The 16,724-nt window shown below is 48.3% G+C and overlaps 2 protein-coding genes across 2 annotated transcripts; both read left to right on the top strand.

Annotated features, from left to right (window-relative positions):
• The first annotated feature begins 220 nt into the window (after positions 1-220).
• Positions 221-1,283, top strand: LOC147992383 (uncharacterized). Its single transcript, XM_087539020.1, has one exon. The coding sequence runs from the start codon at positions 267-269 to the stop codon at positions 1,281-1,283; it is 1,017 nt and encodes a 338-aa protein (XP_087395146.1). The 5' UTR covers positions 221-266.
• A 13,375-nt stretch (positions 1,284-14,658) lies between these two features.
• On the top strand, positions 14,659-16,328 carry LOC125537940 (mitogen-activated protein kinase kinase kinase 17). Its single transcript, XM_048701258.2, is given in 2 exon segments — positions 14,659-16,152; positions 16,155-16,328. Coding segments are annotated over 2 exon segments (1,404 nt in total). The 5' UTR covers positions 14,659-14,922.
• Positions 16,329-16,724: the final 396 nt, after the last annotated feature.

The raw sequence follows: 16,724 nt of genomic DNA, 5'->3' as shown, positions 1-16,724 counted from the left end.
ACTATCTGTTGATCAATGAGCTAGTCAACTAGAGGCTTACTAGGGACATGTTGGTGTCTGTTATTCACACATGTATTACGATTTCCGGATAACACAATTATAGCATGAATAAATACAATTATCATGAACAAAGAAATATAATAATAATGCTTTTATTATTGCCTCTAGGGCATATTTCCAACAAAGAGGTGCTGCCTCGTCCTGGCTGGGGCTGGGAGATCCCTTGCCCGCCTCCCCTGCTGCAGCTTCACGCCGGCCCAGCCACGATGCCACGCCGTGGCGACCCCGAGGTGCCACGCCTTGGCGACCCTGCGCTCAGGCCGGAGGAGGACCTCGTGGTTGTCCCGGTGACGCCGGAGATGCAGGCCGAGGCAGCCATCCTCTCCGCCAACTGTGCCGTCGCATGGCTCGATGGGGCGCGGCAGGACATTCCCTGCCAGCAGGTGGCGGCTGAGCTTGCCACGGAGCTGGGCGCAAGACTGGCCGACGTCGAGGTGGTCAAGCACTACCCCGAGCAGTTCCTTGTTCGCTTCGTGTACCAACACCACTGCGCCGACACCGTGTCCCGCGGCCACCTTCGGGGCGCCGGCCACCTCATCTACATGCAAGAGTGGAGGCTCGAGGCTCATGTAGACAACGAAGACCAGCTCCATCATGTTCGCCTCTGCTTGGAAGGTGTCCCTCTCCACGGCTGGAACAACTACATAGCCACCTTCCTCATCGGCCGCGGATGCTCGCTTGACTACATCGAGCAGCGGTCGCTTCGCAAGGAGGACACCAGAGACCTGGCGCTCTGGGCTTGGACGGCGAACCCCAACGCCATCCCCAAGGTTAAGTGGCTCACACTTCCGGCCCGCGGTCACCGCAGCCGTGGACGGCGGGGGCTCCGCCATCGCGTCCTCATCCACCTCGACCTCCACGAGGACCACTCCAAGGCCGGCGACGACGACGACAACCCACCGCCACCAGATGTGCATGAGTTCACCTGGTACAGGAAGGTGGTCGATGGCACCTTTGTTCCGCGAGAGCGCCGTCCAGCTCAGGGGTGCGCTAAGTGCCATGCAGACAGACGCGAAGACGACGGCGACCGCGACGGAAGGCGCGGACGTGAAGGAGGTCGCCCTCGGGAAGGCTGGGGCGCCAGGGTCCGACGCTCGCTTTCCCGCAACCCGCGTGAGCGCCAGCGCGAGGGGGGCCAAGAGCGCACCAGAGATAGGTCCGGTGGACGCCGCCATGACAGCACCAGCGCTGGCCATTCTGCGGGGATCGGGCTCGGGCAGTGATGAGCCGGCCCGCGCCCTCGAGCTACTGGGCGCCCATGAGCCGGTGCTCATTGAGGCTCATGGGCGTAGTCCATCGCGCCAGGCGTCGCCACGGGCCTCCAGACGCCGCTCTCTGGAGGAGAGTGTTGGGGAACGTAGTAATTTCAAAAAAATTCCTACGCACATGCAAGACCATGGTGATGCATAGCAACGAGAGGGGAGAGTGTTGTCTACGTACCCTTGTAGACCGGAAGCGGAAGCGTTAGCACAACGCGGTTGATGTAGTCGTACGTCTTCACGGCCCGACCGATCAAGCACCGAAACTACGGCACCTCCGAGTTCTAGCACACGTTCAGCTCGATGACGATCCCCGGACTCCGATCCGGCAAAGTGTCGGGGAAGAGTTCCGTCAGAACGACAGCGTGGTGACGATCTTGATGTTCTACCGTCGCAGGGCTTCGTCTAAGCACCGCTACAATATTATCGAGGACTATGGTGGAGGGAGGCACCGCACACGGCTAAGAGAACGATCTTGAAGATCAACTTGTGTGTCCATGGGGTGCCCCCTGCCCCCGTATATAAAGGAGCAAGGGGGGGAGGAGGCCGGCCCTAGGAGGGGCGCACCAGGGGAGTAGGATTCCTACTCCTAGTTGGAGTAGATTTCCTCCTTTCCTAGTCCAACTAGGAGAAGGGGGGAAAGGGGGGAAGAGGGGAAGGAAGGGAGAGAGGGGTCGCGCCCCAAACCCCTTGTCCAATTCAGACTAGGCTTGGGAGGGGCGCGCGCCACCTCACGGTCCTTCCCACTAAGGCCCATTAAGGCCCACTGCTTCTTCCTCGTATTCCCGTAACTCCCCGGTACCTCCGAAAATACCCGAATCACTCGGAACCTTTCTGATGTCCGAATATTGTCGTCCAATATATCGATCTTTACGTCTCAACCATTTCGAGACTCCTCGTCATGTCCCCAATCTCATCCGGGACTCCAAACTCCTTCGGTACATCAAAACTCATAAACTCATAATATAACTGTCATCAAAACCTTAAGCGTGCGGACCCTACGGGTTCGAGAACAATGTAGACATGACCGAGACACGTCTCTGGTCAATAACCAATAGCGGAACCTGGATGCTCATATTAGCTCCTACATATTCTACGAAGATCTTTATCGGTCAGACCGCATAACAACATACGTTGTTCCCTTTGTCATCGGTATTTTACTTGCCCGAGATTCGATCATCGGTATCTCAATACCTAGTTCAATCTCGTTACCGGCAAGTCTCTTTACTCGTTTCGTAATACATCATCTCACAACTAACTCATTAGTTGCAATGCTTGCAAGGCTTATGTGATGTGCATTACCGAGAGGGCCCAGAGATACCTCTCCGACAATCGGAGTGACAAATCCTAATCTCGAAATACGCCAACCCAACATTTACCTTTGGAGACACCTGTAGAGCTCCTTTATAATCACCCAATTACGTTGTGACGTTTGGTAGCACACAAAGTGTTCCTCCGGCAAACGGGAGTTGCATAATCTCATAGTCATAGGAACATGTATAAGTCATGAAGAAAGCAATAGCAACATACTAAACGATCGGGTACTAAGCTAATGGAATGGGTCATGTCAATCACATCATTCTCCTAATAATGTGATCCCGTTAATCAAATGACAACACATGTCTATGGTTAGGAAACATAACCATCTTTGATTAATGAGCTAGTCAAGTAGAGGCATACTAGTGACATTTGGTTTGTCTATGTATTCACACTAGTATTATGTTTCCGGATAATACAATTCTAGCATGAATAATAAACATTTATCATGATATAAGGAAATAAAATAATAACATTATTATTGCCTCTAGGGCATATTTCTTTCAGTCTCCCACTTGCACTAGAGTCAATAATCTAGATTACACAGTAATGATTCTAACACCCATGGAGCTTTGGTGCTGATCAGTTTTGCTCGTGGAAGAGGCTTAGTCAACGGGTCTGCTACATTCAGATCCGTATGTATCATGCAAATCTCTATGTCTCCCACCTGGACTAGATCTCGGATGGAATTGAAGCGTCTCTTGATGTGCTTGGTTCTCTTGTGAAATCTGGATTCCTTTGCCAATGCAATTGCACCAGTATTGTCACAAAAGATTTTCATTGGACCCGATGCACTAGGTATGACACCTAGATCGGATATGAACTCCTTCATTCAGACTCCTTCGTTTGCTGCTTCCGAAGCAGCTATGTACTCCGCTTCACATGTAGATCCCACCACAACGCTTTGTTTAGAACTGCACCAACTGACAGCTCCACCGTTTAATGTAAACACGTATCCGGTTTGCGATTTAGAATCGTCCGGAATCAGTGTCAAAGCTTGCATCAACGTAACCATTTACGATGAGCTCTTTGTCACCTCCATATATGAGAAACATATCCTTAGTCCTTTTCAGGTATTTCAGGATGTTCTTGACCGCTGTCCAGTGATCCACTCCTGGATTACTTTGGTACCTGCCTGCTAGACTTATAGCAAGACACACATCAGGTCTGGTACACAGCATTGCATACATGATAGAGCCTATGGCTGAAGCATAGGGAACATATTTCATTTTCTCCCTATCTTTTGCATTGGTCGGGCATTGAGTCTTACTCAATTTCACACCTTGTAACACAGGCAAGAATCCTTTCTTTGCTTGATCCATTTTGAACTTTTTCAAAACTTTGTCAAGGTATGTGCTTTGTGAAAGTCCAATTAAGTGTCTTGATCTGTCTCTATAGATCTTAATGCCCAATATGTAAGCAGCTTCACCGAGGTCTTTCATTGAAAAACTCTTATTCAAGTATCCCTTTATGCTATCCAGAAATTCTATATCATTTCCGATTAGTAATATGTCATCTAAATATAATATCAGAAATGCTACAGAGCTCCCACTCACTTTCTTGTAAATACAGGCTTCTCCAAAAGTCTGTATAAAACCAAATGCTTTGATCACACTATCAAAGCATTTATTCCAACTCTGAGAGGCTTGCACCAGTCCATAAATGGATCGCTGGAGCTTGCACACTTTGTTAGCTCCCTTTGGATCGACAAAACCTTCCGGTTGCATCATATACAACTCTTCTTGCAGAAATCCATTCAGGAATGCAGTTTTGACATCCATCTGCCAAATTTCATAATCATAAAATGCGGCAATTGCTAACATGATTCGGACAGACTTAAGCATCGATACGAGTGAGAAGGTCTCATCGTAGTCAATCCCTTGAACTTGTCGAAAACCTTTTGCGACAAGTCGAGCTTTGTAGACAGTAACATTACCGTCAGTGTCAGTCTTCTTCTTAAAGATCCATTTATTCTCAATTGCTTGCCGATCATTGGGCAAGTCAACCAAAGTCCATACTTTGTTCTCATACATGGATCCCATCTCTGATTTCAAGGTTTCAAGCCATTTTTCAGAATCTGGGCTCACCATCGCTTCTCCATAGTTCGTAGGTTCATCATGATCTAGTATCATGACTTCCAGAACAGGATTACCGTACCACTCTGGTGCGGATCTTACTCTGGTTGATCTACGAGGTTCAGTAGTATCTTGTTTTGAAGCTTCATGATCATCATCATTAGCTTCCTCACTAGTTGGTGTAGGTGTCACAGAAACTGGTTTCTGTGATGTACTACTTTCTAATAAGGGAGCAGGTACAGTTACCTCATCAAGTTCTACTTTCCTCCCGCTCACTTCTTTCGAGAGAAACTCCTTCTCTAGAAAGTTTCCGAATTTAGCAACAAAAGTTTTTCCTTCGGATCTGTGATAGAAGGTGTATCCAATAGTTTCCTTTGGATATCCTATGAAGACACATTTCTCCGATTTGGGTTCGAGCTTATCAGGTTGAAGCTTTTTCACATAAGCATCGCAGCCCCAAACTTTCAGAAACAACAACTTTGGTTTCTTGCCAAACCATAGTTCATAAGGCGTCGTCTCAACGGATTTTGATGATGCCCTATTTAACGTGAATGCGGCCGTCTCTAGAGCATAACCCCAAAACGATAGCGGTAAATCAGTAAGAGACATCATAGATCGCACCATATCAAGTAAAGTACGATTACGACGTTCGGACACACCATTACGTTGTGGTGTTCCGGGTGGCGTGAGTTGCGAAACTATTCCGCATTGTTTCAAATGTACACCAAACTCGTAACTCAAATATTCTCCTCCACGATCAGATCGTAGGAATTTTATTTTCTTGTTACGATGATTTTCAACTTCACTCTGAAATTCTTTGAACTTTTCAAATGTTTCAGACTTATGTTTCATTAAGTAGATATACCCATATCTGCTTAAGTCATCTGTGAAGGTGAGAAAATAACGATATCCGCCACGAGCCTCAACATTCATCGGACCACATACATCTGTATGTATGATTTCCAACAAATCTGTTGCTCTCTCCATAGTACCGGAGAACGGTGTTTTTGTCATCTTACCCATAAGGCACGGTTCGCAAGTACCAAGTGATTCATAATCAAGTGATTCCAAAAGCCCATCAGTATGGAGTTTCTTCATGCGCTTTACACCGATATGACCCAAACGGCACTGCCACAAATAAGTTGCACTATCATTATCAACTCTGCATCTTTTGGCTTCAACATTATGAATATGTGTGTCACTACTATCGAGATTTAATAAGAATAGACCACTCTTTAAGGGTGCATGGCCATAAAAGATATTACTCATATAAATAGAACAACCATTATTCTCTAATTTAAATGAATAACCGTCTCGCATCAAACAAGATCCAGATATAATGTTCATGCTTAACGCTGGCACCAAATAACAATTATTTAGGTCTAATACTAATCCCGAAGGTAGATGTAGAGGTAGCGTGCCGACCGCGATCACATCGACTTTGGAACCATTTCCCACGCGCATCGTCACCTCGTCCTTAGCCAATCTTCGCTTAATCCGTAGTCCCTGTTTCGAGTTGCAAATGTTAGCAACAGAACCAGTATCAAATACCAGGTGCTACTGCGAGCATTAGCAAGGTACACATCAATAACATGTATATCACATATACCTTTGTTCACCTTGCCATCCTTCTTATCCGCCAAATACTTGGGGCAGTTCCGCTTCCAGTGACCAGTCTGCTTGCAGTAGAAGCACTCAGATTCAGGCTTAGGTCCAGGTTTGGGTTTCTTTTCTTGAGTAGCAACTGAAGGAAATATGCCCTAGAGGCAATAATAAAGTTATTATTTATTTCCTTATATCATGATAAATGTTTATTATTCATGCTAGAATTGTATTAACCGGAAACATAATACATGTGTGAATACATAGACAAACAGAGTGTCACTAGTATGCCTCTATTTGACTAGCTCGTTAATCAAAGATGGTTATGTTTCCTAACCATGAACAAAGTGTTGTTATTTGATTAACGAGGTCACATCATTAGTTGAATGATCTGATTGACATGACCCATTCCATTAGCTTAGCACACGATCGTTTAGTATGTTGCTATTGCTTTCTTCATGACTTATACATGTTCCTATGACTATGAGATTATGCAACTCCCGTTTGCCGGAGGAACACTTTGGGTGCTACCAAACGTCACAACGTAACTGGGTGATTATAAAGGAGCATTACAGGTGTCTCCAAAGGTACATGTTGGGTTGGCGTATTTCGAGATTAGGATTTGTCACTCCGATTGTCGGAGAGGTATCTCTGGGCCCTCTCGGTAATGCACATCACATAAGCCTTGCAAGCATTACAACTAATATGTTAGTTGTGAGATGATGTATTACGGAACGAGTAAAGAGACTTGCCGGTAACGAGATTGAACTAGGTATTGGATACCGACGATCGAATCTCGGGCAAGTAACATACCGATGACAAAGGGAACAACGTATGTTGTTATGCGGTCTGACCGATAAAGATCTTCGTAGAATATGTAGGAGCCAATATGGGCATCCAGGTCCCGCTATTGGTTATTGACCGGAGATGTGTCTCAGTCATGTCTGCATTGTTCTCGAACCGTAGGGTCCGCACGCTTAACGTTACGATGACAGTTATTATGAGTTTATGCATTTTGATGTACCGAAGTTAGTTCAGAGTCCCGGATGTGATCACGGACATGACGAGGAGTCTCGAAATGGTCGAGACATAAAGATTGATATATTGGACTATGTTTGGATATCGGAAGTGTCCCGGGTGAAATCGAGATTTTACCGGAGTACCGGGAGGTTACCGGAACCCCCCGGGAGCTATATGGGCCTTAGTGGGCTTTAGTGGAAAGGAGAAAGGGGTAGCCCAAGGTGGGCCGCGCGCCTCCCCCCTCCCCTAGTCCTATTAGGACAAGGAGAGGTGGCCGGCCCCCCTCTCTCTCTTTCCCCCTCGGGGAATCCTATTCCAACTAGGATTGGGGGGGAGTCCTACTCCTGGTAGGAGCAGGACTCCTCCTGCGCCCTCCTCCTGGCCGGCCGCCCCCTCCCCCTTGGATCCTTTATATACGGGGGCAGGGGGCACCTCTACACACAAGTTGATCCTTGAGATCGTTCCTTAGCCGTGTGCGGTGCCCCCTGCCACCATATTCCACCTCGATCATATTGTAGCGGTGCTTAGGCGAAGCCCTACGACTGTAGAACATCAAGATCGTCACCACGCCGTCGTGCTGACGAAACTCCTCCCCGACGCTTTGCTGGATCGGAGCCTGGGGATCGTCATCGAGCTGTACGTGTGCTAAGAACTCGGAGGTGCCGGAGTAACGGTGCTTGGATCGGTCGGATCGAGAAGACGTACGACTACTTCCTCTACGTTGCTTCAACGCTTCCGCAGTCGGTCCGCGTGGGTACGTAGATAACACTCTCCCCTCTCGTTGCTATGCATCACCATGATCTTGCGTGTGCGTAGGAATTTTTTTGAAATTACTGCGTTCCCCAACAGCAACTTGCTTGCTGTTCTTTTTGAAGTTCCCCTTCTTCTTCCCTTTGCCCATTTTCTTGAAACTAGTGGTCTTATTGACCATCAACACTTGATGCTCCTTCTTGATTTCTACCTCCGCAGCTTTCAGCATTGCGAAGAGCTCGGGAATAGTCTTATTCATCCCTTGCATATTATAGTTCATCACGAAGCTCTTGTAGCTTGGTGGCAGTGATTGGAGAATTCTGTCAATGACGCAATCATCTGGAAGATTAACTCCCAATTGAATCAAGTGATTATTATACCCAGACATTTTGAGTATATGCTCACTGACAGAACTGTTCTCCTCCATCTTGCAGCTATAGAACTTATTGGAGACTTCATATCTCTCAATCCGGGCATTTACTTGAAATATTAACTTCAACTCCTGGAACATCTCATATGCTCCATGACGTTCAAAACGTCGTTGAAGTCCCGATTCTAAGCCGCAAAGCATGGCACACTGAACTATCGAGTAGTCATTAGATTTGCTCTGCCACACGTTCATAACATCTGGTGTTGCTCCAGCAGCAGGCCTGGCACCCAGCGGTGATTCCAGGACGTAATTCTTCTGTGCAGCAATGAGGATAATCCTCAAGTTACGGACCCAGTCCGTGTAATTGCTACCATCATCTTTCAACTTTGCTTTCTCAAGGAACGCATTAAAATTCAACGGAACAACAGCACGGGCCATCTATCTACAATCAAACATAAACAAGCAAGATACTATCAGGTACTAAGTTCATGATAAATTTAGGTTCAATTAATCATATTACTAAAGAACTCCCACCTAGATAGACATCCCTCTAATCCTCTAAGTGATTACGTGATCCAAATCAACTAAACCATGTCCGATCATCACGTGAGATGGAGTAGTTTCATTGGTGAACATCGCTATGTTGGTCATATCTACTATATGATTCACGCTCGACCTTTCGGTCTCCGTGTTCCGAGGCCATATCTGTATATGCTTGGCTCATCAAGTATAACCTGAGTATTCTGCGTGTGCAACTGTTTTGCACCCGTTGTATTTGAACGTAGAGCCTATCACACCCGATCATCACGTGGTGTCTCAGCACGAAGAACTTTCACAACGGTGCATACTCAGGGAGAACACTTCTTGATAATTAGTGAGAGATCATCTTAAAGTGCTACCGTCAATCAAAGCAAGATAAGATGCATAAAAGATAAACATCACATGCAATCAATATAAGTGATATGATATGGCCATCATCATCTTGTGCTTGTGATCTCCATCTTCGAAGCACCGTCGTGATCACCATCGTCACCAGCGCGACACCTTGATCACCATCGTAGCATCGTTGTCGTCTCGCCAATCTTATGCTTCCACGACTATCGCTACCGCTCAGTGATAAAGTAAAGCATTACAGCGCAATTGCATTGCATACAATAAAGCGACAACCATATGGCTCCTGCCAGTTGCCGATAACTTGGTTACAAAACATGATCATCTCATACAATAAAATTTAGCATCATGTCTTGACCATATCACATCACAACATGCCCTACAAAAACAAGTTAGACGTCCTCTACTTTGTTGTTGCAAGTTTTACGTGGCTGCTACGGGCTTAAGCAAGAACCAATCTTACCTACGCATCAAAACCACAACGATAGTTTGTCAAGTTGGTGTTGTTTTAACCTTCGCAAGGACCGGGCGTAGCCACACTCGGTTCAACTAAAGTTGGAGAAACTGTCACCCGCTAGCCACCTTTATGCAAAGCACGTCGGGAGAACCGGTCTCGCGTAAGCGTACGCGTAATGTCGGTCCGGGCCGCTTCGTCCAACAATAACGCCGAACCAAAGTATGACATGCTGATAAGCAGTATGACTTATATCGCCCACAACTCACTTGTGTTCTACTCGTGCATATAACATCAACACATAAAACCTAGGCTCTGATACCACTGTTGGGGAACGTAGTAATTTCAAAAAATTCCTACGCACACGCAAGATCATGGTGATGCATAGCAACGAGAGGGGAGAGTGTGATCTATGTACCCTTGTAGACCGACAGCGGAAGCGTTAGCACAACGCGGTTGATGTAGTCGTACGTCTTCACGGCCCGACCGATCAAGCACCAAAACTACGGCACCTCCGAGTTTTAGCACACGTTCAGCTCGATGACGATCCCCGGACTCCGATCCAGCAAAGTGTCGGGGAAGAGTTCCGTCAGCACGACGGCGTGGTGACAATCTTGATGTACTACCGTCGCAGGGCTTCGCCTAAGCACCGCTACAATATTATCGAGGATTATGGTGGAAGGGGGCACCACACACGGCTAAGAATATGATCACGTGGATCAACTTGTGTGTCTAGGGGTGCCCCCTGCCCCCGTATATAAAGGAGCAAGGGGAGGAGGCCGGCCGGCCCCTATTGGCGCGCCAGGAGGAGTCCTCCTCCTAGTAGGAGTAGGACTCCTACTAGGAGGGGGAAGGAGAAGGAAAGGGGGGCGCCGCCCCCCCTCTCCTAGTCCAATTCGTACCAGGGGGGAGCCCACCCTTGCTGCCCCTCTCTCTCTCCACTAAGGCCCATATGGCCCATTACTTCTCCCGGTAGGGTTCCGGTAATCCTCCGGCTCTCCGGTTTTCTCCGAAATCACCCGGAACACTTCCAGTGTCCGAATATAGCCGTCCAATATATCAATCTTTATGTCTCGACCATTTCGAGACTCCTCGTTATGTCCGTGATCACATCTGGGACTCCGAACTAACTTCGGTACATCAGAACTCATAAACTCATAATATAACTGTCATCGAAACTTTAAGCGTGCGGACCCTACGGGTTCGAGAACAATGTAGACATGACCTAGACACGTCTCCGGTCAATAACCAATAGCAGAACCTGGATGCTCATATTGGCTCCTACATATTCTACGAAGATCTTTATCGGTCAGACCGCATAACAACATACGTTGTTCCCTTTGTCATCGGTATTTTACTTGCCCGAGATTTGATCGTCGGTATCTCAATACCTAGTTCAATCTCGTTACCGGCAAGTCTCTTTACTCGTTTCGTAATACATCATCTCGCAACTAACTCATTAGTTGCAATGCTTGCAAGGCTTATGTGATGTGCATTACCGAGAGGGCCCAGAGATACCTCTCCGACAATCGGAGTGACAAATCCTAATCTCGAAATACGCCAACCCAACATTTACCTTTGGGGACACCTGTAGAGCTCCTTTATAATCACCCAATTACGTTGTGACGTTTGGTAGCACACAAAGTGTTCCTCCGGCAAACGGGAGTTGCATAATCTCATAGTCATAGGAACATGTATAAGTCATGAAGAAAGCAATAGCAACATACTAAACGATCGGGTGCTAAGCTAATGGAATGGGTCATGTCAATCACATCATTCTCCTAATAATGTGATCCTGTTAATCAAATGACAACACATGTCTATGGTTAGGAAACATAACCATCTTTGATTAATGAGCTAGTCAAGTAGAAGCATACTAGTGACGTTTGGTTTGTCTATGTATTCACACAAGTACTATGTTTCCGGATAATACAATTCTAGCATGAATAATAAACATTTATCATGATATAAGGAAATAAAATAATAACATTATTATTGCCTCTAGGGCATATTTCCTTCACCTATTCCCTCCTTCTCAAGCTTGACATAAAGAAGGCCTTTGATTCGGTCAAGTGGGGATACTTTCTTGAGCTCCTGCAACGGCTAGGGTTCCCGCCTAAATTTCGGGCATGGATTGCGGCACTTCTTTCCTCATCTTCATCGAGAATCATGCTAAACAGGGTGCCCGGCCCTCCGATCAAGCACGGGAGTGGGTTCAGGCAGGGGGACCCCCTTTCCCCCCCTCCTATTTGTCCTTGCGATTGACCCTTTGCATAAGATATTGGACCTCGCCATGCGGAAAGGGCTCCTCCATAAGCTTCGTGGCCGGGGAGCTGTGATGAGAACCTCCCTGTATGCGGATGATGCTGTGGTCTTTGTGGCACCCATCAAGAGGGACATTGACAACCTAGCTACGATCTTACGAGGCTTTGGTGATGTGACGGGCCTCTGCACCAACTTCCAAAAAAGCTCGGTCGTGCCAATTCGTTGCAACCATCTCGACCTTGAGCGCATTCTTCGGAATATGCCGGTGATCCGTGCTTCCTTCCCGGTGAAATACCTAGGCTTACCTCTATCGGTTTGGCAGCTAAAGATGGTGGATTTCCAATACTTGGTGGACAAGGCAGACAGAAAATTAACCACTTGGGATGGCCAAAACATCACTGCTATCAGACGCACGACCCTCGTCAAGTCCGTCATCTCCTCCCAAGCGGTTTTCTCTATCACGCCTCTCATTGTGCCGCAGGGCATTCTGGATACACTCAACAAGATTGAGAGGGCCTTCCTTTGGTCGGGTGCGGAGAAGACCACGGGAGCCAAATGCAAGGTCAACTGGAAAATGGTGTGCAGACCAAAAGATTATGGTGGCCTTGGAGTGCTCGATACCAACAAGTTTGCACGGGCGTTGCGGCTTCGTTGGCTATGGTACGAATGGAAGGAGCCCCGCAGATTATGTGTTGGCTCTGACAACCCCTGCACTGAAGAGGACCTCCAGTTCTTCTATGCATCTAATCTATGCATCTACGACTATCACTGTCGGCGACGGTGCCAAAACACCTTTTTGGGACTCCCCTTGGCTCCTGGGGCGCAAGCCCAAGGACATTGCACCTCTAATCTATGAGGCATCGAAGAGAAAGAATTGGAAGGTGCGTAAGGCTCTGAAGGGGAACGCTTGGATCCTCAAGATCAAGCATGACACTGCCATCTCCGTCAACCGCATTTCGGAATTCTTTAACCTTTGGATGCTTGTACAAGACTTCCACCTTGATGAGCAAGCCGCAGACAACATCATCTGGAAGCATGCGAACAATGGGATCTACACGGCGAGCACCGCCTACAAAGCGCAATTTTTAGGCCTGACTCTGTCCCCCATAGACCGCATGGTGTGGAAGGCTTGGGCACCTCCAAAGGTTAAATTCTTTGCTTGGTTGGCTTTGCAAGATAGGATTTGGACTGCCGATCGTCTGGAGAAGCGAGGTTGGCCAAACTGTGGCCCTTGCCCGCTTTGCAAAAGAGAACAAGAAACGGGGATACACCTCTTTGTCAAGTGTCGTTACACGCTTAGGCTCTGGAGATCAATCATCGAGAGGCTTGGGCTCACGCACATGGACACCTCCGATTGGCAGCTAGAAGCAACCGTCACTGAGTGGTGGCAAAAAAAAACCCGACGATCGCAACCCTCACCGCCACGCAATGGCTTCCCTCACCATGCTTGTTTCTTCGACCATTTGGAATGAGAGAAACGCCCGAATATTCCGTCAAAAAAGCGCACCACCACCGGTCCTCCTAACCAACATTTTAGAATATGCTAAACTTTGGGTTACTGCTGGCGCAAGAAAGCTAGGGAACATCATATTGTACGAGTAATTGTCATGCCGCTTATTTGTGAGTGCGTTGTAAAATTCTAAACTCTACTCTTCCTTATTTAATTGAAGAGGCAAATCTTTTGCCTCCGTTTCAAGAAAAAAAGTACAGGGGTGGACTTGGCAAACTCTTGCCACAATGTCAAAGTAGCATACCAACCGTGGAGAGGAGACCCAACTGGCCAACTCCGTTCCGTTCAGGTGCAGCCGCTGACCTCGAGACCCCATTGTGTCCGTTTACACCAGACTAGACTCTGGCAACCCAGCTGCACACTGCTCCGATTCACACAGCTCGTCTCGCTATGAGCGACCAAGACTTTGATGAAAAGTACTACTCCAGCGAGTGTGGCGTTTTGGCACATGAGAGGGCGCGCTCCTGATTTTTAAAATGTGTTTTAAACATATTTTTAAATGTTAAAAAAATTCAAACAAAAGCTTGGCGTGTATATGTCGATATTGTACGTGCTCACAAAGTCGTTTCGCTAAAAATTGACAACTTATGTGTCGCGTTTGAAAAAGACAAAATCCGGTGTTAAAAAATGCTTTTCACAAGATACCATTTTGTCTTTTTACACAAGCTACATAAGATGTCGGTTTTCTCCGAAACTTGTTATACACACATATAATATTAAGATGTATGCGTAAAAAAAATTAGAATTTTTTCACTATTTAAAATATATTTTTTGCGTGCAGAAGCGCACGCTCCCGGGAGCGCCAACGAATTTTCGCTACTCCAGCAGATTACTTAATTTTCAAGCCCGTTTGTACCTTCCAAGAATCACCGGCCCGTTTGAGCCTGGGCAAGACGACCTGGACGCGAGTGATTTGACACGGTTTTTGCCTTTTCCGACTCCTAAACGACATTAATTAACGCGGATGAGAATAGGCCGAGCACTAAGCTTGGTCAAGCCCCGTCCGGGCGTTCCCACTCACATGCTAGTCCATCCATGGCCACAGGAGGACGCCGCCGCCGCGAGCGCGTGCCGATACGCGAAGCAGCTTGCTTCCCATGCCTTTTCGCTTCTGGATTTCCTTTCCTAATCCCAGCACACGCCACATGTTCTAAATTTTTCTTCTCCCATGTACAGAGCCTTCCTTTCTTCCCCTCCCACCCCCTCAACCTATATATACGCACAACCGCCAAAAAAAGGAACTCATCAACAATTCATTCAGCTTGGGCACCAGCAAGCTCCACAACAGAGTACCAACAGAATCCACAGCAATCCCAAATTCCCAGCAGATTACACAAGAGAAGACGACGATGGCCATGAGCAAGCAATGGACGCGGGTGCGCACGCTCGGCCGCGGCGCCTCGGGGGCCGAGGTCTTCCTTGCCGCGGACGACCCCTCCGGGGAGCTCTTCGCCGTCAAGTCGGCGAGCGCGGCTTGCGCGGCGGCGCTGAGGAGGGAGCAGTGCATCATGTCCGGCCTGCGCTCCCCGCGCGTCGTCTCTTGCATAGGCGGCCGCGGCGCCCGCGACGGCTCCTTCCAGCTCTTCCTCGAGTTCGCCCCTGGCGGCTCGCTGGCGGACCGGGTGGCGATCGACGGGGGCCTCGACGAGCGCGCCGTCCGCGGCTACGCGGCCGACGTGGCGGCCGGGCTAGCGTACCTCCACGGCGCCGGGATGGTGCACGGGGACGTCAAGGCGCGCAACATCGTGATCGGCGCCGACGGCCGCGCCAAGCTCGCGGATTTCGGGTGCGCGAGGGATGCCGGCGCTGATGTGCCGATCATCGGCGGCACGCCCGCTTTCATGGCGCCGGAGGTGGCGCGCGGCGAGGAGCAAGGCCCCGCGGCCGACGTATGGGCGCTCGGCTGCATGGTTGTCGAGATGGCCACTGGACGCGCGCCCTGGAGCGGCATGGACGGCAACGCGCTCGCGGCGCTGCACCGGATCGGCTACACGGAGGCCGCTCCCGAGGTGCCCGAGTGGATGTCCGCTGAGGCCAAGGACTTCCTGCGCGGGTGCTTGGTCAGGCAGGCCAGCGAGCGGTGCACGGCGGCGCAGCTCCTGGACCACCCGTTCTTGGCCTCCGCCGGCATCGTCGACGCGAAGCCACAAGCCGTGGAGAGCAAAAGCAAATGGGTGTCGCCGAAGAGCACGCTGGACGCGGCGTTATGGGAGTCTGAGTCAGACACCGAAGAGGCGGCGGAGCACGAGAGCACGGCCGAGAGGAGGATGCGGGCATTGGCCTGCCCTGCATCGGCGCTCCCGGACTGGGACTCGGACGAGGGATGGATCGATGTGCTCTCCGGGCCATCGGAAGCAGTTCCGGTGGCGGCCGAGGAGACGGCTGAACTGGATGACGCGATCACACCATGTGGAGAAGAGTCCGGCGTTCTCGACGCCATACTCGTGCAGTATAGCAGCTTCGTCAACGCGGGAGAGGGCTACGATGAGTCAGTCCAGCAAAGTTGTAGTGCTAGGCATCAATCTTTGGAAGATTCAGTTTCTCACGGGCTATCATGTATACTACTACTAAATTGTTGTTTTGCAACAAAAATACTAATGCAACTGATTTCGTTCCTGCACATGCTTGCACTGCTCCTCCTTTTCACCGATCATACTCCCTTACTAGATCATCGATGGCGCGTTGCTGCGCCCATCTATTCTCCGGTATAATGGTAGGAACTTTCATAAGTATATGGACACATAAATTTCCATAAATATATGGAGATACGAGAGACGCAAAATAGATTAGCATAAACAAACCCATATATTGGTCAGTAATAGATAAATGGAAAGTTAAGCCTACAGTTGAATAATTATTTTTAGCAACTAATTAATGATAACAGGGACATTATTTACCCTATCAAGCTATGAAGATTCATCACCTGGTCCAGTCATTGCAATTCATTTTTATCCTGCAAAGTCATGATTAATAAAAATTATCACTTGAAAAGATGAAATTGAGGATCAAATGTGTCATTCTTCTCTATAACTACTTGGTAAGAGGAACTAACAAGCAAAAGAGTTTTATGTACCTTGACTCGCTTTAAATCTTTCTATAGTCAAGCAATAAATCATATTAATTCTCAGAATATGTATTAGTTAGTGGATAT

Source organism: Triticum urartu, chromosome 1A, assembly GCF_056163025.1.
Source record: "Triticum urartu cultivar PI428250 chromosome 1A, HENAU_Tu73, whole genome shotgun sequence".
Taxonomy (NCBI): Eukaryota; Viridiplantae; Streptophyta; class Magnoliopsida; order Poales; family Poaceae; genus Triticum; species Triticum urartu.
The sequence above is the reverse complement of the archived record's forward strand: the minus strand, read 5'-3'. Positions and strand labels throughout refer to the sequence as shown.

Excerpts from the sequence above, each read along its gene's own strand:
- LOC147992383 (XM_087539020.1), top strand. The coding sequence starts at position 267 with ATGCCACGCCGTGGCGACCCCGAGGTGCCACGCCTTGGCGACCCTGCG.